This window comes from Alternaria metachromatica, assembly GCF_023757995.1.
Source record: "Alternaria metachromatica strain BMP 0045 chromosome Unknown scaffold_12, whole genome shotgun sequence".
NCBI lineage: Eukaryota > Fungi > Ascomycota > Dothideomycetes > Pleosporales > Pleosporaceae > Alternaria > Alternaria metachromatica.
Genome location: NW_026055503.1, coordinates 1 through 23812, shown reverse-complemented (window position 1 = coordinate 23812; position 23812 = coordinate 1). Strand labels below are relative to the sequence as shown.

At 50.8% G+C, this 23812-nt stretch overlaps 7 protein-coding genes across 7 annotated transcripts; 4 read left to right on the top strand and 3 right to left on the bottom strand.

Annotated features, from left to right (window-relative positions):
• Nucleotides 1-1022: 1022 nt before the first annotated feature.
• Nucleotides 1023-3018, bottom strand: J4E83_005789 (uncharacterized protein; the record flags this gene model as incomplete). The annotated part of the gene is made up of 4 exons (XM_049332706.1): nucleotides 1023-1777; nucleotides 1828-2562; nucleotides 2612-2742; nucleotides 2801-3018. The coding sequence occupies 4 exons, from the start codon at nucleotides 3016-3018 to the stop codon at nucleotides 1023-1025; spliced, it is 1839 nt and encodes a 612-aa protein (XP_049187948.1).
• A 933-nt stretch (nucleotides 3019-3951) lies between these two features.
• J4E83_005788 (uncharacterized protein) lies at nucleotides 3952-5980 on the bottom strand (the record flags this gene model as incomplete). The annotated part of the gene is made up of 6 exons (XM_049332705.1): nucleotides 3952-4444; nucleotides 4496-4734; nucleotides 4787-4856; nucleotides 4903-5366; nucleotides 5414-5750; nucleotides 5799-5980. 6 exons carry the CDS (start codon nucleotides 5978-5980, stop codon nucleotides 3952-3954), a joined length of 1785 nt encoding a protein of 594 aa, XP_049187947.1.
• Nucleotides 5981-7248: 1268 nt separating this feature from the next.
• On the bottom strand, nucleotides 7249-8016 carry NOP16 (Nucleolar protein 16; the record flags this gene model as incomplete). Its single annotated transcript, XM_049332704.1, has 2 exons — nucleotides 7249-7852; nucleotides 7907-8016. The coding sequence occupies 2 exons, from the start codon at nucleotides 8014-8016 to the stop codon at nucleotides 7249-7251; spliced, it is 714 nt and encodes a 237-aa protein (XP_049187946.1).
• A 231-nt stretch (nucleotides 8017-8247) lies between these two features.
• Nucleotides 8248-9609, top strand: J4E83_005786 (uncharacterized protein; the record flags this gene model as incomplete). Its single annotated transcript, XM_049332703.1, has 2 exons — nucleotides 8248-8394; nucleotides 8536-9609. The coding sequence occupies 2 exons, from the start codon at nucleotides 8248-8250 to the stop codon at nucleotides 9607-9609; spliced, it is 1221 nt and encodes a 406-aa protein (XP_049187945.1).
• A 3783-nt stretch (nucleotides 9610-13392) lies between these two features.
• On the top strand, nucleotides 13393-14703 carry J4E83_005785 (uncharacterized protein; the record flags this gene model as incomplete). Its single annotated transcript, XM_049332702.1, has 2 exons — nucleotides 13393-13845; nucleotides 14449-14703. The coding sequence occupies 2 exons, from the start codon at nucleotides 13393-13395 to the stop codon at nucleotides 14701-14703; spliced, it is 708 nt and encodes a 235-aa protein (XP_049187944.1).
• A 4862-nt stretch (nucleotides 14704-19565) lies between these two features.
• Nucleotides 19566-21504, top strand: J4E83_005784 (uncharacterized protein; the record flags this gene model as incomplete). Its single annotated transcript, XM_049332701.1, has 5 exons — nucleotides 19566-20112; nucleotides 20169-20767; nucleotides 20824-20959; nucleotides 21006-21069; nucleotides 21123-21504. 5 exons carry the CDS (start codon nucleotides 19566-19568, stop codon nucleotides 21502-21504), a joined length of 1728 nt encoding a protein of 575 aa, XP_049187943.1.
• Nucleotides 21505-21799: 295 nt separating this feature from the next.
• On the top strand, nucleotides 21800-23669 carry J4E83_005783 (uncharacterized protein; the record flags this gene model as incomplete). Its single annotated transcript, XM_049332700.1, has 4 exons — nucleotides 21800-21938; nucleotides 22023-22445; nucleotides 22884-23092; nucleotides 23151-23669. The coding sequence occupies 4 exons, from the start codon at nucleotides 21800-21802 to the stop codon at nucleotides 23667-23669; spliced, it is 1290 nt and encodes a 429-aa protein (XP_049187942.1).
• Between the last annotated feature and the right edge of the window lie 143 nt (nucleotides 23670-23812).

The window sequence follows — 23812 nt, the reverse complement described above, 5'->3', positions numbered from 1 at the left end:
CTTTCTATTAGCTTTCTATATTAACCTCTATATCTACTTACTTTAGCTCTTAGACCTTAGATTATCTATTAATAGTCTTACGTAAAAAGATAGGTAATCTCTTTTTTATTTTATTTACTTAGTTAGAACTTTAAGTATTTTTAGCTAGAAAATATATAATAGTTTAGTTCTCTAGGCGTTAGGCCTACTTTAGGCTAATAGTCTATACTATATATATTTAACTTTTAAGTACTTTTTCTAAGTCTTACTATAATAATATTATAATTTAATATAATATTATTATCTAATCTCTATATAACTCTTATAATAATAACTAGTAGAGAAGTAGAAAAATAGCGCTAAAGTTAGCGCTTTTTTATACTTATTATACTTAACGCTATAAAGAAGATACGCGCAAAAAAATTATAATAATATATTATTATAGGTGCGTTATATAGGCTTAAATAGGTAAGTAGAAGTAATAATTAGTAATAAGATAGGTGTTGTAGCCTGTGCGGGTGCGGGCGCCTATTTCTAACTTTCGCGTTCCTGCAAGAGGCGGGTTCAGGGTCCAGGGCTCCGGGTGCGGAGCGTGAAACACGACCCTGTCGCGTGGTCTGTGCGGTCGGAATGGCCTGGCGAGGCCGCCGGTGGGCTGGAGGAAAACTTTGCTTTCTCCAGTGCTGAATTGATAACTTGAGTCCTTCGGCTTTTGGAGATCATGACTTTCAATTATGTGGTGGCGTGACTACCCAGTGCGGTCAAGGTTGTTGGCCTGAACCATGTGGAAGTCGCAACACAAACCGTTTGGCATTGACATTCGGAATCGTTCGCCGAGGCAATGAGAAGAGCGGAATCAGTAATCAGATGTGTGCTATTCATCGTGAGGAATGGCTTGGTCTTGGAAGCGTTTCCGCTCTTTCGATGCCTTTTTCTAAGTGCCAATTGAACGACCAGAGACACTCTACAGAACATGGTAGTCGCTCGAAAGCTATTAATGTAACCATGCCTAAGTTCCCCAAGTGGACTATCAACACACGTGTCTACCGCTTCCAGAATCGCCAACTCTTCGCTTTCTCCCTCTTCTCAGCACTACCGATAACATTGCCAACGACCTTCTGATCCATCTGATCCAACTTGTAGTTCTTGAGACAAAACGTCAACGGCACGATGGGCGCTGCGCAGCAAAGAGCTCCAATGAGTAGGTACCGCATCGTCTCTTGGTACGCTCGGTTGATAGCAATACGGACGGGGGATCCAGCAGGGTATGTGACGTAATCTGCTGCGACTAAGAGACTGCCGTAGATAGTCGAATAATCCGCCACGTTCTCCGCGGGAAGGTACTGTTGCAGTTTGGCGGGGATGTAGGTCGACCAGATGGCACCTGAGATGGCAGATCCTACTGCGCCTCCGACTTCGAGGATAGTTAGCCAGACTGTTGTTGCGGCTGCAACCTGTTGATGGGAGGCTGAGGCCTGGACAGCGAGTTGGACAGGGACGTTCAGGAAGCCTCCGCCAATTCCGATGGCGATTTGGGTGCCAACGAGAGTGCCGGTAGATGCGTCTTCGGTCCGGTATGCCAACATAAGGCCCATGCCCATCAGGTAGATGGCTGCGCCCAAGGTTGTGTAGTACTTATAATGTGCTGTGTACTTGATGAGAAGTGATACTACGATTGATGAGACGGTGGAAGCGAAGGTGAAGGTTCGTGTGATGTATCCGGCTGTGGAGGGAGATTGGCCCTGGACAATCTGGAGGTAAGAGCTGAAGTATGGGAAGACCGACATGTAAAATGCCACTGTTTCATTCGTTAGCGTTAAGCTATAATACTGTTTGCATGGTGCTTACTGAAGTAGAAAAATGCGATCAGAACACCGGCGATGATCGTTCTTTCTTTGAAGAGGTTTGGTGGAAAGAATGCCTTTGGTGCTAACTTCTTGCTCGTCTCCCACAGTGGGAACGCAAGAAGCAGTACGCCGCCGATGACTAGCATGGCGATCATACTCCCATTACTCCACCCACCACTTGCGCCTGGAGCCAGTGTAAGTGGCAACAAGATGAGTGCTATGGCTGCCGCGAACAATAACAGGCCAGATCCATCTATGTCGATCCAGATGTTCTTCAGGACCTGGAGTGTATTGTGCCCGTGGAATGGACTGGGGACATCAAAACCCAAGCTCTTTGCACGTCGCTGGTTCATAAAAAGACTAACAGCCAGTGGGATGAAGCAAACCGGAAGGATGATAGCCCAGATACCGTATCCCCATCTCCACGTAGTGTTGTTCAGGATCGCTTCTCCAACTTCTGCTCCAGCAAATGTAGTCCAAAGAAAGGGAACGTCGAACAAGGTGGAGAAAAGAGCGCGATTGAGCAGATCCGTAGTATCGGCGACGAAGATTTGTTGCAAAACTCCCAGACCGTTGAAACCGGCGGCCCAGAAGATTTGGGCTCCTGCGAAAGTTTGCACATTATTGGATCCAGCTTGCATACAATACCCGATTGTGTAGAGGAATATGGTAATGGTAAATGATTCGAGACGTCCAAAGACATCGGCAATCTTTCCCATTGGCGGTTTGATGACCGCTGGACGTAGTTAGTCGCTGCGCTGAGTATAGCGGAACGAGGAACGTACCGGCTACGACACCCTGCACTACATAGATTGTGGAGACGAGTGAATGCAGGGCAAAGGCACTCGTGGCATATGGCGTCAAGAGACTAGTGACCTGTATCTCGAGGGACGTAACATTGGCGATAAGTAGAAGTCTGCATTGGATTTAGTATAGAGAGACCCTTCTGATTAAAAGCGATCGTGATGACGTACGTGACGTAGGCGACGATGAGCGAAGTCTTCGTCCACGCCTTGCTCACAGCTTCAATGCGCTTCACGCCAGCCTGAGCCGAATGCTCGCTCGAAGTATCATCACTTGGCGACCGCTCGCGGTTGTAGTCGATATCCTTGCCGAAGTTGCCGCGATCAGTCTCGTTGTGGACAACATCGGTCGGGCTTGTCGCCTCTCCAGGTCTCAATGAATGGCGCATGATCGCGTCCAATTATGCAGGAGGATGTCGAAGTCGCAGTATGCGAGATGCATCCAAGATAACGGCACGGCGGAGGGAACTACTTTATCTGATCGGCCCTGCGTCGCTACATTGCTGATGCGCGCAGGCGGCTGGGCTGCCGTGTCGTGCTATTGGCACACTTATTCCTCGCCAAGTGCAGTGGTGGCATGGCGAGAGGCACACACCCACGCGACAGTACCACGAGGAAGTCCGCGGGTCTGTGCAATGACACCATGGCTTGCCCGAGGACCACATGCTTGGGTTTAATAGCCTGCTACTAGCGATAAGGCAGATCTAATCTGATCCGTCCCAGGCGTTGGATGCTGCTTGGCGTGGAATTGTGGTGTCTTGGAGTTCCCGTGTTACGTCAATGCTGAACCGCGAACAAATTTTCTGCTTGGGGTGGCCTGAATAAGTCGACGCTGGCGGTCGGTCACGCCGATGCGCTCACCTCATAAACTTTTCGGCACTGCTACGTCGTTTACACTGCAGCTGTCAGCGCCAAATCGGGTTCCGTCGCGAACTCAGCGCGGTGCAACGCCGCACAAGGCTGACTGGAGACGAATCAGGTCTCTTTCCGATGACACCTTCCTTTGCGGATGCTGCCAGCACAAAGGTGAGAATTGTGTAAGTCAAAATGGAGTTGCACTGACGTTCGCGGGATGAATGTTGAGGAGGCTGGGATGAAGCCTGCTGCAAATCCCGACGCGTGCACGTGGCGCGACTTACAGAGAGCGTCTAGCTCTACGAGAACGATCTCAACGGGTGCATGCCGCGGCGCAAAACCCTTCACATCAGCAGACGATAGATAAAATTACGAGCATTGCAGTATGAGCGGGAGTTACCAACAATAACGGATTGACCTGCTTCACCCAGACCAACCAAGCAACCACCGCATCTGCAACACGCTCACTACGGCTCGACCTCGGATTTCTCCCTCAACCCCTCTTCACTCCCGTCCCATATAGCATCACTCCCGCGAATCGCCTCGCTATCCTCTTCGTGCCTCACACTAGCATTGTCATCAGCCGCCCCTCCGTTAGTCTCTTTCCTGAGCGCCAACTCCGGGTTTGCGGACTCGAGCTTAACCCTCATATCTCCGCTCATCTCTTCCAGGCTGGGAACGACCCATTTTGCGCTTTCCCATGGCTTGACGCCCATCAGATACATCGTATCGATTTCCTCGAGTGTGCGCCCTTTGCCTTCGATGACGAAGAAGTATACGATAAGACCACCTAGGATATTTGTCCCGGCGAAGACGTAGCCATAGCGGAAATCTATGGCACCAGTGATGAAGGGCGTGAAGAATGCGAGAAGGAAGTTCCACAGCCAGTTCGATGCCGTTGATAGAGCCATGGCTTTCGCGCGATAGCGGCTGGGGTATAACTCTCCGCAGATTGTCCAGCTAAATTTCGTTAGTTTGACGCAGCTTGTTGAGATTTTGTGTGAAACTCACATCATCGGTCCCCACGTTGTCGCAAAACCAAAGATGAAGAAACAAGCAAAGCATATCATCGCTGTGGCTGCGCTTTCGGTATTCTCCGGGTTGTCGCGATCAAGGGCGAAGTGACCGACAGAAGCGAAGATGAGGAAGCAAATGAACATCCAGCATGAGCCGGCAATGAGAGATTTGCGACGACCGTAGTGCTCGACGATATAAAGGCCGTAGAACGTGACGCCGAAGTTAATGCCGTTCTGAAAGAGGTCAGCGCCATTATGGATGGCCTTGCGGAATGAGGTTGCATACCAAGATCATCTGCGTAACGAACGAGTTCTTGATACCAGTGCCGGCAAAGACTACGGTACCGTAGTAGAAGCTTTGGGATGTCAGAATGTGCTCACTGGGGGCGATCAGTTGCTTACAAGTAGTTGGCGCCTGTCAACTGTTGAAACATCTGCAAGCCCATGCCAATTGCCAACCTGTATGCCATCTTCGGCGCCATCCACATACCCAACCATTCTTGTATGGGTCCGTTGGTAAGCTTGCTTTCGGCTTCGAGCTTGACCCTCATCTCCTCAAGCTCTAGCTGAATGCTCTGATGGTTGGTTGGTACCCCGTATACTTTCGACATGGTTGCGGTGGCCTGGTCGATCTTACCATGACGGTAGTTGAACCGAGGTGTTTCGGAGAAGCCCAAAATACCTACCGCGAGAATAGCTGCAGGTACGAAGGAGAGCCCGAGGGTGATCTGCCAGGATGCGGCTTTACCGGATTGGTGGCGTTCCGCAGCGTAATTGAAGACTGCGGCCAGGAAGATTCCGAATGTGATGAAGAGTTGGTAGGTGGAAATCAAGGCTCCGCGGATATGTCGAGGTGCTGTCTCCGCCTGTGTCTGTCAGTGATGGACATTTGCTGTTCATGTGGGGATCGTACTTGGTACATGGGTACGAGTAGGCTGAGTGCACCAACACCGAGACCGGCAACGAACCTGCCCATCATGACCTGATACCACTCATCTGTGGCAGCAATCTGGACGATGATGCCCACAGAGAAGATACCACACCACCATATGATGCTCATCTTCCGCCCAATCCTGTCTGCGATTGGTGCCGCAATCAAAGCACCAAACAATGTACCAATAGACAATAGACCCACGATGAGTCCAGATCGTACGTTGGAGAAGTATGGCGTGCCATCTGCATGCCTCTGACCGAAGCGTCGAAGGAAGTCGACCATACCAAGGAACCCAGAGATCTGACCAGTGTCATAGCTAAGACATTTAGCTGGAGCGAAGGTAGTTGTGTTGGGCACTGCTCACCCGAAGACAAATCCTCCCATTGACACCAACATGCCCATCCAGAAACTCTTCCATGTCAACCTCGGAAGTGGGGTATTATCGTAGCCAGCATGTTCGTCGACGTTTTGCGATGTCTGCTCAACGGAGCTTCTGCGTCGCCAGTCTCTTATAGGGTTCGGTAGCTTCATCTTGATCTTGTCCATCGTTGAGATGCGTTTTCATTGACAGAATGAGGCAGAAATGCTGAGATGGTAAGCATTCTGAGGTAACACAACCTCTCTTATAAACCCGACTCATCTTCGGCAACGGAACCTGGAGCTTCCATGCTGACAGACCCCCATTTGCCCCATGGGCACGAGGTCATGCAGAGACTGACCAAAGATCGAAAAATCTTGGGGAGAACTGTGGGGCGGATCAGGGCGGATGAGAGTAATCCTCGCGGTTCGGTCGAGGACGTATCACGAGACTGACGACGGTTTGGTGGGTTTGAATCTGAAGCCAGCAACACTTCCAAAGTAACCAATAATACGTCGTAAATGATTGATGTTTCTTCGCTAGTACATACAAGTAGTACTTAAGCACCTGAGCATGAGGTAGTGTTAAGCGAGAGCTCTGCGTGAAAGACGCTCAACTTCGTTGATTGCGCAATCTGACCATCCGAAATGCTCCTGAGTCATGGCGTTCGACGTCATTGCTCGTTGGAAACAAGCATGAGTGCTGCTGAGCTTACTTCTGGAAGCATTCTGCTGTTCCAGAAACGCTTAGTGAGAGACATCCTGGTATTCCGCTGGGTTCCGCGGCGGGTGGCAAAGGGCCATACTGGAGACCTATCAGTTGTGAGTACCTCGGGCTCACGTAACATCTATGGGCAGCGCTTTCTGGGGTGTGGGGAGGGATGACTTGGGTTACTTGTTGGTCAGTGGGTACGCGGGTGGTCAATGAGACGGTCTTCTCCGATGAAATCTGGTAAAGGAACCGTCTCCCAGCTGTGCCTGTGCGGGAGGTTTCTCGTCGAATTTCTCTTGAGATAGATTCTCTCATCTAGTCTACGCGATTGAGCTGACGGTGACTTCCGGATGGAGTGGAAGAGGATGCCTCTCGGTCTCTTTTGCCCGCTGAGTGTACCAGTCTGTTGCGCATTTCGTTCGCTTCGTCCGACACATGCCTAGACGCGATCGCAGTCAGTCTACCCAATATGAGAATGTCCGCTATGTGCGTGTGGTGGTTGCTGCATCCATGGATGATAGTGCAAGTTCAGAACTCGTGGGGTAGGTGCGGTTCAGGGTCTAGTAACCGCTGAGAGATGAGCACGAGCCATCACCTGTCCAACACAAAACGCCTTGAATGATGGGGAGTACGGTCCTTCGTAGTCCGATCAAAGCCGAGACTGATGTTTGGTATTCGAATTTTGAGTGCGACAAATGTGCCCAGAAACGCCACAACACCTGCTATGCATACCTAAGTCGCAACCCTATGCCTTGTTCTGCGCCTTCTGCCACTTGGCGACCCTCTTCTTGATGTCCGCAGCGGTCTGCTGCATGGGGTTGAGCTTGCGGTCTCTCGCCATCTTTCCATAGTCCTCCCCGTACTTGTTTACTAATCGCTCCACCCACTCCTGCTCCCTTTGGCTCTGTCCGCGGGGTGCCTTCCTCGCGCCGTTCATAGCAGCCTCTTCGAGTTCCCGGATGACTGGGTTCTCGGCCTCTTCAGGTCGCTCTGGTACCATGGAGAAGCCGTTCCACTCCATCTCCTCATTGTCATCTTCGATCTCGTTGAGAGGGTCGTTCAGCGGGTTGTCCTTCTTGTCGAGTGTGCCTGTTACGTTGAGGATAGCGCCTGTCTCGGGGTCGCGCTCGACTTCGATCTCCTCGATTGCGATGTTCTCGGGCTTCTTGGCTTTTGAAACGATGTTGAGGGCGTCTGCTGTGCTGTTGGCGACGGTGTCGGCGCGCGAAGATTTCTCATCGTTGAGGCCGAGAAGGGCAATCGTCTTCTCTGTGCCACCGGTTGCGTGGTTGAGGCGCGCTGTCAGACCGAGACGGCGATAATTTTGCGATAATGTCTCTTTTTGGTTCCTGCGATCGTGTCAGTCTGGTCGGTATTGCGGAGGCAGGCGCAATGCGTCGTACCAGTGCTTCGCTATGATGGGGTTTTGCAGAATCTTCTTCTTGGAAGGGCCATTCTTGCGCTTCTTGGGGATGGACGACCGATTCTTCTTCTTCTGGAGTTCGCGACCCATTTTGTGTTGTTTTGGAGGATTGCGAAGGTATCAGTGTATTGTCTCTGGTGTTGCAGAGGCGCCGGTCGCAACTTCCAAAAGTTTTGGCGAACTTTCCGTTAGCGTTATCGATAGCGAGCGGGCTAGGTCCCCACGAGCAGGCCAGCTTCCATGATGACCGCACCTGAAGCATCAACCCCACGACCCAATATCAGGGTCTGTATATTGCATCCAACCATTTCACGCGTCATCATGGTGTCGCGGCGCAACCGGACCTTGCTGTCCTTGGCAATCTTTCTCGGGGTGCTGGGATGGAACGTGGCAGCTGCAGCCGTCAAGGGCGAGACTGGCGTGCCAGTAGGCAACCTGAGCGCCCATGAGATCGAAGAGCAATTGCAGGTACGCCTTTTACTCGTCAACCTCACTAATCCTCTTTTACCATCCTCTCGATCGTATAGAGGATAGTGCATTCTTTTGAAATTGGATATCGTCCGAGATACCCTGATGTCGCGTGCTCATGGCGGTACTGACACCAGCTAGGAGTGTCCTCTTGTGCAAGCTCTCAACCAGCACAAGGCAGCCTCGAACCCGACTACGTCCTCCCTCACCTCCCAGATCTTCGCCTTCCTGTTCCCTGGAAGCCCTGCAGTCAATGCCCTGCTAGCGACGCTCTACATCTCGGGCCCACCAAACTTCCTCCTCGCACTATGCCCGCCCAACATCGACCCCTCCTCGCTCTCCGTCATGGTCGCGTTCGCTGTAGGCGGACTGCTGGGTGATACCCTCTTTCACCTGCTCCCTGAGATCTTCCTGGGCGAGGAAGAGCACGACTCGGTCAAGTTCGTCATGGTCGAACCCAACAAGAACCTGTTGCTGGGCGTAGCTATCATGGTCGGCTTCATCACCTTCGTGGCCATGGACAAGGGGCTTCGAATTGCGACAGGAGGCCAGGGCGGACACGACCACTCGCATGGGCACTCGCACGACAAAATTGAGGCTTCCGCGAAGACAACAGGCGTCGACGTCGGCAGCTCAAAAGATGGTGTGCGCTCCAGGAAATCTGGCACAAACGGCACATCGTCTGTCGTAGAGACAGCAGAGAAAGAGATCAACGCCAGTGTCAAGCTTGGTGGTTACCTCAACCTCATTGCAGACTTCACCCACAACATCACCGACGGTCTGGCCCTTAGCTCCTCATTCTACGCCTCGCCTACGATTGGTGCTACTACGACTGTGGCTGTCTTCTTCCATGAGATCCCCCACGAGGTCGGCGACTTCGCTCTCCTCATACAGTCTGGCTTTAGCAAGCGAGCCGCTATGGGGGCTCAATTCGTTACCGCCGTCGGCGCTTTCTTAGGAACTTGCATTGGCATTGCTGTCCAAGAATTTGGAGGCAGCTCCGCCTCTGCTGACATCCAAGGTCCTGGCATTATGGGCACTAGTCTGCAATGGGGTGACATGCTACTACCATTTACTGCTGGTACTTTCCTCTATGTTGGCACTGTTGCTGTTATTCCTGAACTCCTCGAGACCGGTCCGAACAAAGGCCAAGAGCTCAGGAAGACTCTGATGCAATTTGCCGCCATGTTCACTGGCGCCGGTATCATGTTGTAGTAAGTTTCGCCATCCCTTGTTGTGGTTTAATGCTGACTCCCGTAGCATTTCATGGAATTAGATTCTCTCATGAGTAGGTAGCTTGGCGGTCGCTCCGAGAATTTCCGTTCTCAGACTGCCGTAGCTCTCACCATTGTTTATTAGACGATCTGCGAGGTTGGCATGCATGGCGCAATTTCAAACCGATAGAGCTTAGAATTTGACCTCGACAACGCACGGCGGGCATAAGCCGGCGCCGATCAAACTCGTATCTTGTAAATGCGCCAGAGTTGCCAACGTGTAATCCCAGTGGCGCCTTTCAGTCTGGCAAACTTCCCCTTCTGGGCGCATCGTGAGATCAGCGTTGCTCTTCAGTACACCAACTCTTCTGCGAACTCATCTCAACGTCGCATGCTCCCTTCAGTCTTTTTCACAAATACTCAGTCTAGGCCTTGCTCATAACTCATATTACGGCGCAATATCAACGACTCATTGGAAACGAACTCTACCACCACGTAGGTTTGGCACACATGTATCAAATTCTACTCACCATCACTATGACGCATTTAGAGTACTTCTCGCAAAAGGTAGCCGGAATCGGCTGCTTACACAAAAGGCCCGTGTGTGTTCCCTCCAAGATTGTAGTGCTGACGGGCTACGTATCTTCAGCTCCGAACATTGCACGACTGAACACGCCCAGGGCCCAAACTTCCCCGGATTACGGGCTTGTCCCCCCAAAGGTTACTCCCGCCGCAGTGGTCGTGGCTGTGCGTTGTGAGATATGTCTTTGCCCAAAACTGATCAGTGCACAGTTTCAGCTCGCGCTTATCTTACATAACCACACAAGGCAGTCAGCGGCACGTTCATTTGGGGGTGTTCGTCGTGCGATTAGGCGTAGTTATGCTTGCATGAACGACGCTCGATTGGCTAGCTGATTCATCTTCTGCACAATTGGGGTAAGGCGTGCAACGAGTGATCTTGGAGCATACCAGTTTGGTCACTAAGCCACACTTGCACACTAGCGTTGCCGCCTTACCGTCTTGACGAGCGCGAAGTGGCTGCCGAGTAACCGCCGCCTCTGTCATACATATGGGCCGCATGGTTGTCATGCCGCTGTCAGACTTATAATGTGCTAGATCCCACATTTCTCCTTGACTGACTTCTCGTTCTCCAGTGTTTGGAGTGTTGGTACTACGACGACTAGCGAATCGCGACTATACTTGTGTACAAAAGGCACAGGCATCCGGCCTGCACTTGAGATCTATCTATTAGACTTCACGACGTGATGAAAGAGTTGGCGTGCGACAGGAAGATCATTTCGCAGACCGAAATGCACACGACTGCCCGACCCCAATGCAGATATACGCCACGATACCGAGCGATCCTACCCACACTCCTGATCCTGCTATGCATACCGATCTTCTTCTACCAACTAGTACCGAAATATACACACGCCACCGACGACTTCATATCATCTCTCACGAACACGCTTCGCCCACAATCGACGAGTACCTTTTGCACAAAAGAAGTCGGAACGCCGCACTGCTGTGCCGTATACCTCGCCGCCGCACCCTGCCTGGACGAATGCAGGAAACAACGCATGGACCGCGAAACTCTCTCTGTAACAGCACAATATGAAAGTTGCGCAGACGAATGCTTGGTCGAATACCAAGAGACATGCAAGAAGGCGGAACATCCACAAACATCCCTCAAGTCGTCACAACATGATTGAGCTATCCACATCAACAAAATGCAAACAATTATTTACACGAACACCTTCATCATCCTGTACAACGACACAAATATCACCCCCCGCATGCATGCTCCAAAGAAAGATGAGCCAAGAGGCTGGAACATTGAAGAGGCGGTGCAGGGCGGGTACGCCAAGACTGAGGCGCAGGGGATGACCGGCTAGAACGGCACTGCACGGCCACTCATGAGCTCAGTGGTCTCATGAACCGCGGCCGAGGGAGAAAGGGAACCTCATCTCAGTAATCTTGTGTTTCAGGCCATCACGTTGCTGGGACGTCGAGAGGTGGGGGCTGGGTTACTGCGGTGATGAGATATAGGGTGATGCACTGGCATGAGCGGGAAATGGACTTGAGGAAGCAAAAGGAAGAACGTGGCTTGACACATTGCTAGAAATCCATGCCAGAGAAGAGATTGGACAGATATAGGCATATACATCACCTTTCATATGTAACAATACAGCACACGAGCTGCGAAAATCGAATACGTCTGCTCAGCAGAGGACATAGAAGAATACCAACATCACATATACTCAACAACCTGCCTATGTTTACGCCTCGGATTTTGGACTCTGCATCTCCACAGCTCTCCCGTTCTGCAATTTCCCATATTGTAATTAGCAAGTATCTTAGGTCTTCGGCGTCGCCATAAAGATCGTGATGAGATTTGGGATGAAGGTCCTGGTAACTGTTCAATGCCATACACATACGAGTAAGGCATGATATCCAATACCCCGCCGAGATAGATCCGAGAAGTTAGCGATGCCATGAAAAACACGTTCTGTAATAGTGTTCAATGCTTAACCTTCCCGCGGACCTCGGGAGGAGGCAGCGCGTCTTTTTCGCGCTTAGTGCCATTCTTAGCGCGTGACGTCAGGGTTTACTGCAACACCACCTCTCATCATCGCTTCACGCTGTCTCTGCATCAACATTCATTGATACGGCGTCAATACATCACCACCTAGCATTATCAGCATGACTAGATCATGCCGTTAGCAAGTCAAGGGCGCGCCTTCCGCGTGTGGTGACGCCTGCCCCAAATGCGCTCACCGTCAGGCCTCGCTTTAGACATACGACAGCACAGCGGTATGACTAACGAGAGTCTGCGCATCTTGGACTGTCGCTAGCAGAAATTCAATCGTGGAAAACCCTGAGAATATCTTCTTGCTCATTACGATCGGTGTTGCAGTCTTGGTTTCCACGCAAGCCAATGGGCACGCTCACTATCGGTTCAAGCACACGATGCCGAGCATGAACTGGACAGAATGCATCACCGCTAATATCACTCAGACTGGGATAAGGTATAATATGCTACGTTCGTGTAAAATTAAGATTAAAGGTTCACACCTAGCCGTGTTGGAGGTATTACCAGAGTTCTACCCTGGGTTGAATAGCGGTCACGGATGTCGGAGATGTAGCGGGTATGGTCATTTCACTTGTAAGTCATGCGTATCTTCAAGATGAATATTCGGATACTAAATCGCGCTATAAGGACAGTATGAGAGTCTGATCTCTACGGCAACTCTTCAATTTGTCATTATGTGGCTATAGTAAGTTCGCAGTTCGTAATGCAACGGTCCGTCGTGCTGAATGCTCTCTCTCAATACTGAGACTCAGGTTTTAAGCAAGACTGTCATTGGGTCTATGCAAGTTCGGAGACCTTTCTCTCACCGTTGTGAACTTCACGTTCTACCAGCATTAATTTTGCAGCCTCACCTGGCATTTCAAGGCGCTCAATTTTGACTGCGCACGCTGCCCTAGCTCCAACTTCACCTGCGTAACTAGCTGACTGTTACACACAAAGATACGGCACTTGAGTGACACCTACATTACCCGGGTCGCGCGCTCACCGTTCATCTGCGCTACGCTCCTCACAAATCCGCCCAATAAGACAACTTCGGTGCCTTTTCACCACTCATCGTTCACCATTCACAATCATCATCGTTATCATCATCATGAAGACTAACGCTACAGCCTCTGGCAAGATGCCAAAGAGGGCACCTCTTGTCCCCAAACTCCAAGTTCCAAACACACCGCACCCCACGCACTCGCAACGATGGACCCTCCCCTCTGCGGCAGTTGCGACAATTTTCTCGCAGAAGTCGACATGCAGAAGACTACCGGAAGATACTGGGTGAACTGCAAGAGATGCCGGGACGAGCACACAGCGGCAAGGCGAAAGCGCCGAGCACAAGAAGCCTTTGACGATGAATTCATCGACTATGACTATTTCGATTACGTCGAAGGCAGATATAGAGAACTTTCGCAAGAGACTGAGTACCGCTACCCGAGCACGGCGCAGTTCGCCGGCTCCAGACCCCAACTTGAGCCTGAGACGCGCGTTGTTCAGCATCCGAGCGCGGCCATTAAGAAAGAACCTAGACTGGGTAACGAGACACACGTAACTGTTAAGAAAGAGAGGGAGAAAGATGTCAGTGGCCCGGACGTTGCTCAAGAAGAGTGGTACGATGCCTTGGAGGAGCCGAAGCTCAGCTTACGTGAGTGTTCGGTATGCGGAGATTCCTCGCCTGTTCAAGACTATCCAAGCTTAATGGCTTGTGAGCACATCCCCGATGTCTGTCAAGAGTGTTTCATCCAGTGGCTGGATCAGCAGATGCAAGGATCGGAACGAGCGTCCTGTCCGTCCAGTGGATGCACCAACGCCATCACCCACGACGACGTGCAGAGATACGCTTCTCGAGAGATGTATACGCGGTTCGACGAGCTCTCTATGCGACGTCTTCTCGGTGAGGAACCTGGCTTCATGTATTGTCTGGCCAAAGGATGCACTTCTGGCCAGATCCACGACACCGGTGTTGAAGGTCCAATCTTTCGTTGCGCCGCCTGCGACTTCCGAATGTGCACGGCTCATCCGACACCAGTACCCTTCCACGAACATGAGTCTTGTGCGCAGTATATCAAGCGCATCGAAGATGAAGCTTCGAATACAAGGAAGAAACGTGAGGATGACGCCAGCGCTGCCGAAGTGAAGCGAGCATGTATCCAGTGTCCAAAGTGCGGGGTCAACATACAGAAGAACAACGGTTGCGACCACATGACGTGTAAGTACCAACCACCCAGATGTTGTTTGTTCAATTACTAACCTAAGCAGGTCGGCATAAGCGATGCAGGTTCCAATTCTGCTACATCTGTCGCGCACCTTATCAAGGTGCTCAAGGCATCAACATCATTGGGAACACAGCGCATCAGCGTCACTGCCGTTATCATTCATCTAGGCTCCCTGGCTACGCTAGAAATCGCTGATCGAGTTTCGGAACGTCGTCTGGCTTTTGTATGTGTGGAGGCTTTCAAGCTTGCACGCAAGAGATCCAAGCCTGATAGTTCATATGGAATGATGGCTGCGTGAAGAATGCGAAGAATATGGGTCGGTCATGGAGATTCATCTTGAGACTTTAGTTCCGCGCTGCAGTCTGACATGAACGAGATGAATAGCTTTTGGCCTTAAGGGTTCGCGCGAGGCTGGTCTGACGTTGCGTGACTTTACTATATGGGAGGCAAATGCTTCACGCACGGTTGTTCTTGCCACTAGCACGTTGAAAAAAAGAGTGTATTGATTTTCATTGTCTGCAGTCGTGTCTCGCTCTCCCTTTGCATACATATACTTGATTGCACACTCTTCAACCGCATCATTAGCAGAGGGTCTCTACTGCTTGAAATGACCGACACAGTCTAGCAAGATGGCTGCAGGACTCTGGCCAGCGAATCACCTCGCGAGCGCACTTACGAGAAGACCAAAAGCAACACTTGCGAACCCGTCAAGCCACCCAGATATTGGACTTCTTTCAAATCCATATCATCTACGCATGCAAGCCTCTCGACCAACTTTGTACCGTGTGTGTGTGTGTAGATACGCGCCCATTGGAAGACTTCCTCCGCCCACGGGAGTATGAGCATGACCCTGACGCATGTAGAGATTACATCGGCAAATGGCTAAACATCAAACGGAGAAGCACGGAGAACACTCATATTCCCTGTCCTTCTACGGGGTAATCTGCGGTGTTTGCATATGAAGATGCCTGTGACTTCGCGGTCGCCGTACTGTTCAATCCGGGAGCCTTTGCCTTTTCGCTTCTATGCGAGTATTAGTATGTGTAGCTACGATAAACTGACGCTTCAAAATTTTCTCCACAACCAGCCCGACTTCCGCTTTGCGTTCGGTCAGAGTATCCTGTTGGCCAGCTACATGAGGCGGAAGATAGCAGCATCTTGGCCTGCGCAACATGTAGCCATCGTAGTTGCGTAAACCACAGCATTTCTTACGGTGGACTATGCGAACAGTACGACGCTAAAAAGGCCTACAAAAATAAGGAACTCTTGGATATGAGTAAGACTACTACAGATTTCGACAAAGAGACGAAGAAGTTTCCCAGCTGCGAAACAAATCTCATTTCGAGGAGGGCAGAAGTATAATGCAACTGGTACGAGAAGCGCAGCGGCAAAATGAGCGGAAAAACTGCGTCTGCCCAGTGTCTGTCGAGTACTCCGATCCCTTTTCTCAGATTGGCATGAGCACGCCATCCCCGAACGACTAGGTATACGATGAGTCTTCCTCCTGATTTACGGCAGCTGATGGCACCATCGTGACTGTATCTATAACTGTACATATAGTATCACTCTTCGATATAATCGGTGGGAGGCTCATAGGCCACTGGGTGAACCTCGTCATTGTCTGCCTCACCGTTCAATACCGTGCCTAGCGAATCGACTGTATCTCGCGCGCAATATAACCAACTATGATGACAGGGAGTCAGAGCGTAGCACAAAAGGGACAGCAAGCGTTCATGGCGCACGTGTATGATATGCTCAAAAACATGCATCATCCACGTGTCACTCACACTGAGAGATATGTTGCATGCTTATCGCTGACTCTCAGCAGTATGACAGCTTTCTGAACGCAGGAACGGGAAACCAACATGTATTCAAGTCGCACGATCGACGTGCTCATACCTTTGACTGATCATGATCAACACATTCATCGGTCTCTCACTAGAGTCAACAGTTATTTCGTGGAGTCATGCTGGGTATAAAACGGAGGCGCATCAACACCAGTATAGATGCACAACAACAATCTTCAGTATACCATTACTTCCGTCTACTTCACAGATATATCCTTCAAAACAGCTATTCAACCGAAATAACACGTCACCTCAACATCAACATGTCGTCCGCACAGCCTGGAAAGGATGAGCTCGCCTACTTGCGTAGGTTCGAGGCTCAGGTGCACAACAACAAGAAAAGAGCAGAGGAGGCCAAAGAGAAGGCCGATGATGCCAAAAAGAAGACCGAGGAGGACAACAAGGCTAAAGAAGAGAAAGCCACTGAAACCTCGAAGGCCAGCAGCAGCGGCGGGACGTAGTGCAGTGGTTGGAAAACAGAGATGTCAACAAGCAAGTCAAGCAAGTCCAATCTCTTATCTGTTGCCCATCTATATTCTAATTCGACTAGCCTACCACCTCAAGTAGAACGGTCGCTCACGGGGCAAGCAATAAAAATTGCTTGTTGATATTTCCGATGGAAGGTAACGAGGCACATGGGGTGTGTATGATCGTCGAGGCATGTAATTTGTAACCAAGCTTCACTGGTTGAAGAGCTCCAAGATTACAGATTGTGGGTTTCCTTAACACATTCATTATGTCAGATCTTGTAATAATGTTTTCATACCTAATTGAACACGGATCCTGTTCCCACTTCTTGAGTAAATTTACCGTGCGTTGATACCTCTAGTATCGTTACCACCTTACGAGATTTCGAATAGCTGGCAGGGTCACCGAGAATTCGTCGCGAGGCTGCGCGGATAGAGCAACCGATAAAGCATCGCTGTGGTGTACATAAAGGGTGTATGTATCGTGTTGGCTAGCAGAGGCCACTGGTCCATGGATGCCAATGGGGCTGGAATTGATCGACATGGGTGGGGCTCAATGGCGTCACGCGTCGCGGCGCGTTCTTTCCCACACCAAGCCCGCCTTCCATACCTCACGCAGCTGTGTACACATTGCGACATCTCAGTTGATACTCTCTGGTCTTGCGATTCGCTACCCTCGGGAGACGCAACATATAGTTGGTCCGCTAATCTTTCGCCAGCTTCTCGCCGACGCGATGCTCCAATCCACGCGAAATGCTACGCGCAGGCCGTAGCAGTCTGCGTGGCGCGCCTATCACGGAACTTCGAGAGATCACGCGACCCTTGAAGCGATGAAGCCTTAGTCGTATGCCACACGACACCATATGTTATATTTGGGACAGGCTGGTCAGTCGACAGCAGCGTCCGCATACGTCAAACGCGTAATGTCCCACAACATCTGACCCGATAATGTTGCGTACCAGCTACCCTACCGGGTTGGAGATCTTCTAGCTTGACTTTTCATTCCGGGTAATGGTTCATTATTACACTGTCCTAATGTTAACGTCATAGCGCAACAGGCCCACGAATAACCTTCGGCAAACCGCGAGATACCCAAATCTCCGCCGTCTCGATCCGCGATACCCAACCGAAGCCGCTACACAAACTGGCGTATGCGATCGATATCCTCTCCGCGAGACAGTCACCTTCATGCAAATCCGCGCGATACTGCCTTGGTTACGGGCCAACGGAATGAACAAACCCATGGCTGGGCCGACCTAAGATGCACATGTTGACATCTAGGTCAAAGCATAGAGACTAGTCAATACCCATATTAGGCATCATTCTTTTAGGTCACAGCGTGCCTGCTATGCACGACATTCTCAGGGTGTCTGGACATAGATACTTCACCCAAGTGGTGTAGGGACGTGGAGGAAAAGACCAACTACACAAGCTTGAGTCAAACACCCCTATGCGCATCCGTCCAAAATCGCCAGACTACACGGCCAACGTCACCCCAGTACTCCGGCCATTGCTGCTGCATCTCGGCTTCTTTGAGGATGTGCAGACAATTTGACGCGCATCCAAAAAGAGATCAACAATACTCATCTACTATCCTTTATCGTATGTGTTTAGAGCGTGAACAAAGCCGTGACGCAACCGGTATTGCTTCACTCACCAAACTCCATCCTGATGCAGAATGACAAGTGCACGGGTTACTTGTACTAGTAAGAATGTACGCCATATCCCTGTTGCAAGGAACAAAGAGTGGCGCATTACTGTTGTTGAAGCGGATATAAAAGCGACCCTATGATGTGACAGTGATGCCTAAGTATTATCTTCAGGACATCTCACGCTGATGAGGAGCTTTTCTAAAATATGAGCGGTTGTGGACGTGCCTAAACTGACACTGGAAAGGGTCAAGAGTAGCGGTCTGCCGAAGCTTAGTAGCCTCCTGCATATCCAGCCTGAATACAATTTGGGCGCTTCTATTAATTGCTCTGATCACGCGACACCCTGTGTCAAAGTTGTGATGGCGTCGAGGTCGACCTGGTTGCTGTTTGATGAAAGATGCGTTGACAGCACTGCGAGCGCGATTTCCTCGAGAGTGATGACGTCATGGCTGTCTCATCAACCCAGCCCTGGAGGTACCTTCAACACGACAACGGCACTCTGCTTGTTCCACCTAGAGACTCACCACCGCGCTTTCAACATCCCAAAGTCGATCCGCAACGAAGCTTTATGATGCTCGGAAGGCATGAAGCGACTCGTCCTCCTCACCTGATCCCAGAACCGGGATGTGTGCAGCACTACAGCTGCCCCGATATGCGCTCTAGTGCTGAGTAGAGGTCACATGAGGTAAAAAGCGGGTAAAACGGTGAAGCAATGATTGAGCAAGTAGTTGGTATTCTTTGTGGGCTTGATTTCTGCACGCAGCCTCACGTTGGCCTTTGTCGGTTTGTTCCTTTGTTACTCATCATTGACCCCAACGGCAGAAGATATACACAAAGCAAGTACAGCGCAACATGTGCCGAAGACCCATGTTTGATGCCATAGATATGGCAAACTGTATAGAAGTTGATGGAGACTCAAGATGCGAACTCTCAATAGCTAGATGTACCCTACGAAGTCTCCTCTTGACTACACTATAGCTTCGGAAGTCATAAAACACCTCATACGGCATCATGACAAAATGACCACCGTACAAAACCGGGCAACCTTACTTTAATAGAACTTTCGAGACATGGTGTCGGACTAACCGACCAGGATGGTCAAGAGGTAAGCCTTCAAAGATGGGTATGCTGAGATGGTAGCTTACTCTATTAGACGATGTGAGATTGACCGCTCAGACCTTGTGGCATGGAGACATGGTCATTCAAAACTTTTTCCTCCGTAAGGTTGGGAAGAAGTTTAAGTATCCTATGCAGCAACAACATCAGGTGCCAGCCGCACCATGGACCCAAAATGATGTAAACTTAGCAAGGGTAACTAGGCAGCTACCTGGTGCTGCGCCTCCTGTCATTGCAGCTCCTGTTATTGCAGCTCCTGTCATTGCAGCTCCTGTCATTGCAGCTCCTGTCATTGCAGCTCCTGTCATTGCAGCTCCTGTCATTGCAGCTCCTCTGGCATCTCATCCGGCAGCTCCTCCGGCAGCTCCTCCAGTTCAACCCTACCCTTGCAGCTTTTGGCCCAACAGGCCGTGGCACGCAGATCCAGAAGACGCTTCTATCGGTCCGGAAATTACGATCGAGGCCATCAAGGATGACGTGTATGAGGAGAGCCCTAGAGCAGACTGGATGGCTACAAAGCCATTCTTTTGGCCAATCCAAGATGAGCAAAACTGGGAGAACAAGAGGTTTCTCGGCGCTGGGGCCTCTGGCTGTGCGGGATTGTGGTGTCAAAGTGATGCCCAAGGTAACATATCAAGGGTATGTGACTTCAGGCATAGGATCATTACTCGGGTTTGAGAGAGCGTGCTGACAAAGAACAGCGGATGGTTATCAAGGAAGCGAGGCCTGACAAGATCCAATGGCGTGACCTTTGCTTTTGGCGAGATCAGTTGCCGTGCGAGATCCACATGCACCAGCTAGTCGACAACGGCCGCGTGGTATCTGATAGCGACGATGAGCCCGCTGGTTCTGATCATGAAACCCTGGTCAGACATCATGGTTACCGCTTGATGATGACCCAGCGGCGTTATCGCATCCTCTTCGACTACTACGAAGGCGGCAATCTTTGGCATGCTTTAGAAAAGCACTGCACCAGAATGAAGACATTCTATACCCAAGGCGAGGAACCAGGGCTTGATCATGACTGGGATGAGGAGTTTGGTTGCTACCGTGACTCAGAAGCGGTGCCCGGCGAGGCGGGATTGTGTGAGAAGATACCCGAAGGCCTTATCTGGAGAATTGCTAGCTCGCTCGTTCAAGCGTGTCAGATCCTGCATTTCGGCCAGGTCAGTATTGGAGGTGTGCAGAACACCACACCTGAGTGGAAACCGATCAAACACTGCGATATAAGACTTGACAACATCTTCATCAAGCCAGCAGCTGAAGAGAACAAGAATGAGGTCTGTGAACAACCTCCGCAGGATACGTTGGAGATCGTGTGCGCTAACCGGCCCAGTACCCAACATTCGTCTTGGCAGACTTCGGCCTCTCGTTTACGGACATGGGTGCTCCTGCAACTGACAACCCATATGAGTATGTCAGGGAAATGACAGACGAACGATTTGCGCCTGTGAGTAACAAGGCTACAATCCGTATGTTTTTACAAAGTTCATTAGATGCAGGAACACCAGTTTGTAGTCAACGACACAGCAGAAAGCGCTGGGGTAGTACCCCTAGACGAAAAGACAGATGTATGGCAGATGTACGTACACCACCGTAGAATACCCGTTCGAATTTTACTAACTACAACCCTAGTGGTGCAGTACTTTACTCACTACTCAGCAATGGTTTCCACCCCCCTCTCGGCCAGGGGCCATGTCGCTTTGTCGAGAAACTTAACGCAACTGTACATTTCGCCGGCGAACATGGCGACCTGAGAACCATCGTCGACCCAGAGGATGACGCATGGAATAACATGTATTTCTTTCCTACTTTCAAACGTTACAGCGAGGATCTGAAGCGATTGGCGTTCGAGTGTCTGGCATGGCATTCGAGTGAACGGCCGACGTTATTGGGGATGAGGAACATGATCGATAATTTCCTGACGACGCACCCGGATGTTGCGAATGATCGGAACATGAAGTCGCTAGAGGTTGTTCGAGATTTGGAATTTGCGATTGGGGTACCTATGAATTAGACGCGGCTTTAGTCTTGGCAGATCGACGCGCGATTTTAACATATGCACACACCAATGACTATGGCAACGGCTTCACAATAACCACTGACTTATCTGTTATCCCGTGCCTGTACCCTTCTCTTTGTCCTTTCGCATCAGCCATCTCCCGGTGTCCGCATAAGTGCCGCAACAGGAAGTTTGGATCTCTTTGTTCGGCTGTTGTAGTCCTGAACGCACCTTGCCGACATAGCCTTTTGCAAACTTCGGCATTTCCTGGGAACGAGTCGAATGGCAAGTTGTTCTAGCACATCCACCAATGCCACGGAAGTCACCACCCTATAAATCCGGTCTGCCCTACTTCAAACGCGACTGCGAAGCCTACTTCCCCACTAATGCCTCGACGGTCACATGGAGCCGCGCCGAGCAAAACAACACGGTCAACACGTTATGGTATGGTAGTCGAATTATCCGCGATTACTACAACGCGCGAATCGGGCGACGAGAATTGTTTGGTCTACCAACACCAGCCCCCTTACCAGATAACCCATTCAATGCGAGCGACGTCACGTTCGCGCGCGCGAACAAGAGCATGCCGCCGTATCGTGATGGGTTGGGAGGAACGGAGCCGGCGTGGGTGAATGCTCCAGCGGGATTTGGCGCGCTTGCGATGACTGTGCCACCACCCGTTGCGGTCGTTCTTGGCCCTGTTGTAGCGCCTGCTCATGCCGTTACAGTATCGCAACCACGGCCAGTGAACCGATATCCCTTCGACTTCTGGCCACCTAAGCCGTGGGATGCGGAGCCAGATGATGCGACCTTGGGCATGACCATAAAAGCCATCAAGTCTAAAGAAGAGCCCGAGAACGGTGAAAAGTGGATGGATGATACCCATGATCCATATGGCGACGGAAGAAGGTGGATAGGCGGGAAGTTTCTAGGTGCAGGCACTTTTGGATGTGCAGGTTTGTGGTGCGCAGTAGACGACAACAACATCGTGACGGCCAGAATGGTCGTTAAAGAAGTCCGCCCACATAACTGGAAATGGCGGGATCCAGCGTATTGGAGAGATTATCTTCCGCGTGAAATTCGCATACATGAGCGTATTGACGCGAATCGACCCGCCGCTGGCGCTGATACCTCAGGCTATGATAACTTGTTGAGGCATTTAGGGTACAGATTGATGATGCAGCAGCGCCGCTTCAAACTGTACCTGGACTTCTGTGAAGGTGGCGATTTATTCCAGGGATTGAAAGAGCACTTTGACCGATGGAAAAGAGGACAAGCGACGGATAAAATTGAGCGACTCAAAGTCGTACCAGAGAGCTTGGTCTGGCATGTACTGTCGCAGCTTGTTGATGCATGCCTGGTCCTCCAAACGGGATCGAAAGATCCCGCGACAGCGGAGTCGGCTTGGCCACCAATCACGCATCTTGATATCTCGTTGAGCAACATCTTCCTGGAGCCAGCGGCTGACGATGCTTATCCAAACTGTGTCTTGAGCGACTTTGGTATGGCAATGTATGATCTGGAGCAGAGTGATCCCGCAGTGAGACCCTCAGACAACCCTCAGGAGTACGTGCTCGGCCACACCAGTTTCAAGTACCCTCCCGTAAGTCAAACCTGCTCGGTATCGAGACACCCAGAATAACTCGTGCTAATCGCATCAGGAGCAACAACTTGCACGAGGCACTCCGCCTGACTTGACACCTTTGAATGAGAAGACAGATGTTTGGAGTATCGGAGCCGCAGTCTGGTATATGATTGCGAATCGATCGGTCGCTGGTCCGCAGCGCGAACTGCATTACTCGGAGGACATGCCGCAAAACGTGAACATTGGCGAAGCGGATCATGGGCGACTAGACGAGCCCGGGGCGAAACCGTTTGAAGGTTTGGGTTTTCCGGCACTGAGTAAATACTCGGAAGAGCTGAGGTCGTTGATTGCGCGCTGCATGAACTGGGAGCAAGAGCATCGGCCAGATCTAGCAACATTGAGGGCCAAGATCAATGCGTATCTGGCAAGCCACCCGAAAGTAAGGGATAGCAGGGACTTTGGGCCGCTGAGAATGTCGAACCTCGAACGAGGGCTGGGAATTGGAGATACATTTGCAAGGAAGAGGAGGAAACCGATCGCAGGAAAGCAACCCCGTAAAAAGCAAAAGGGAGACGAAGAGGACAGTGAAGAGTAGCTCGAAGTCGTTGAATGCGAGTTTCGCTCTAAATGACTCGGTCGTCCAGCGGGACTAGGCTTTCTTTCGCAGGCGAACTTGGAGTGTTTTCGATAGCACTTTGTCCATCTTCCCTTTGCCGGCGCTTTCCAGGCGCGGGGGGG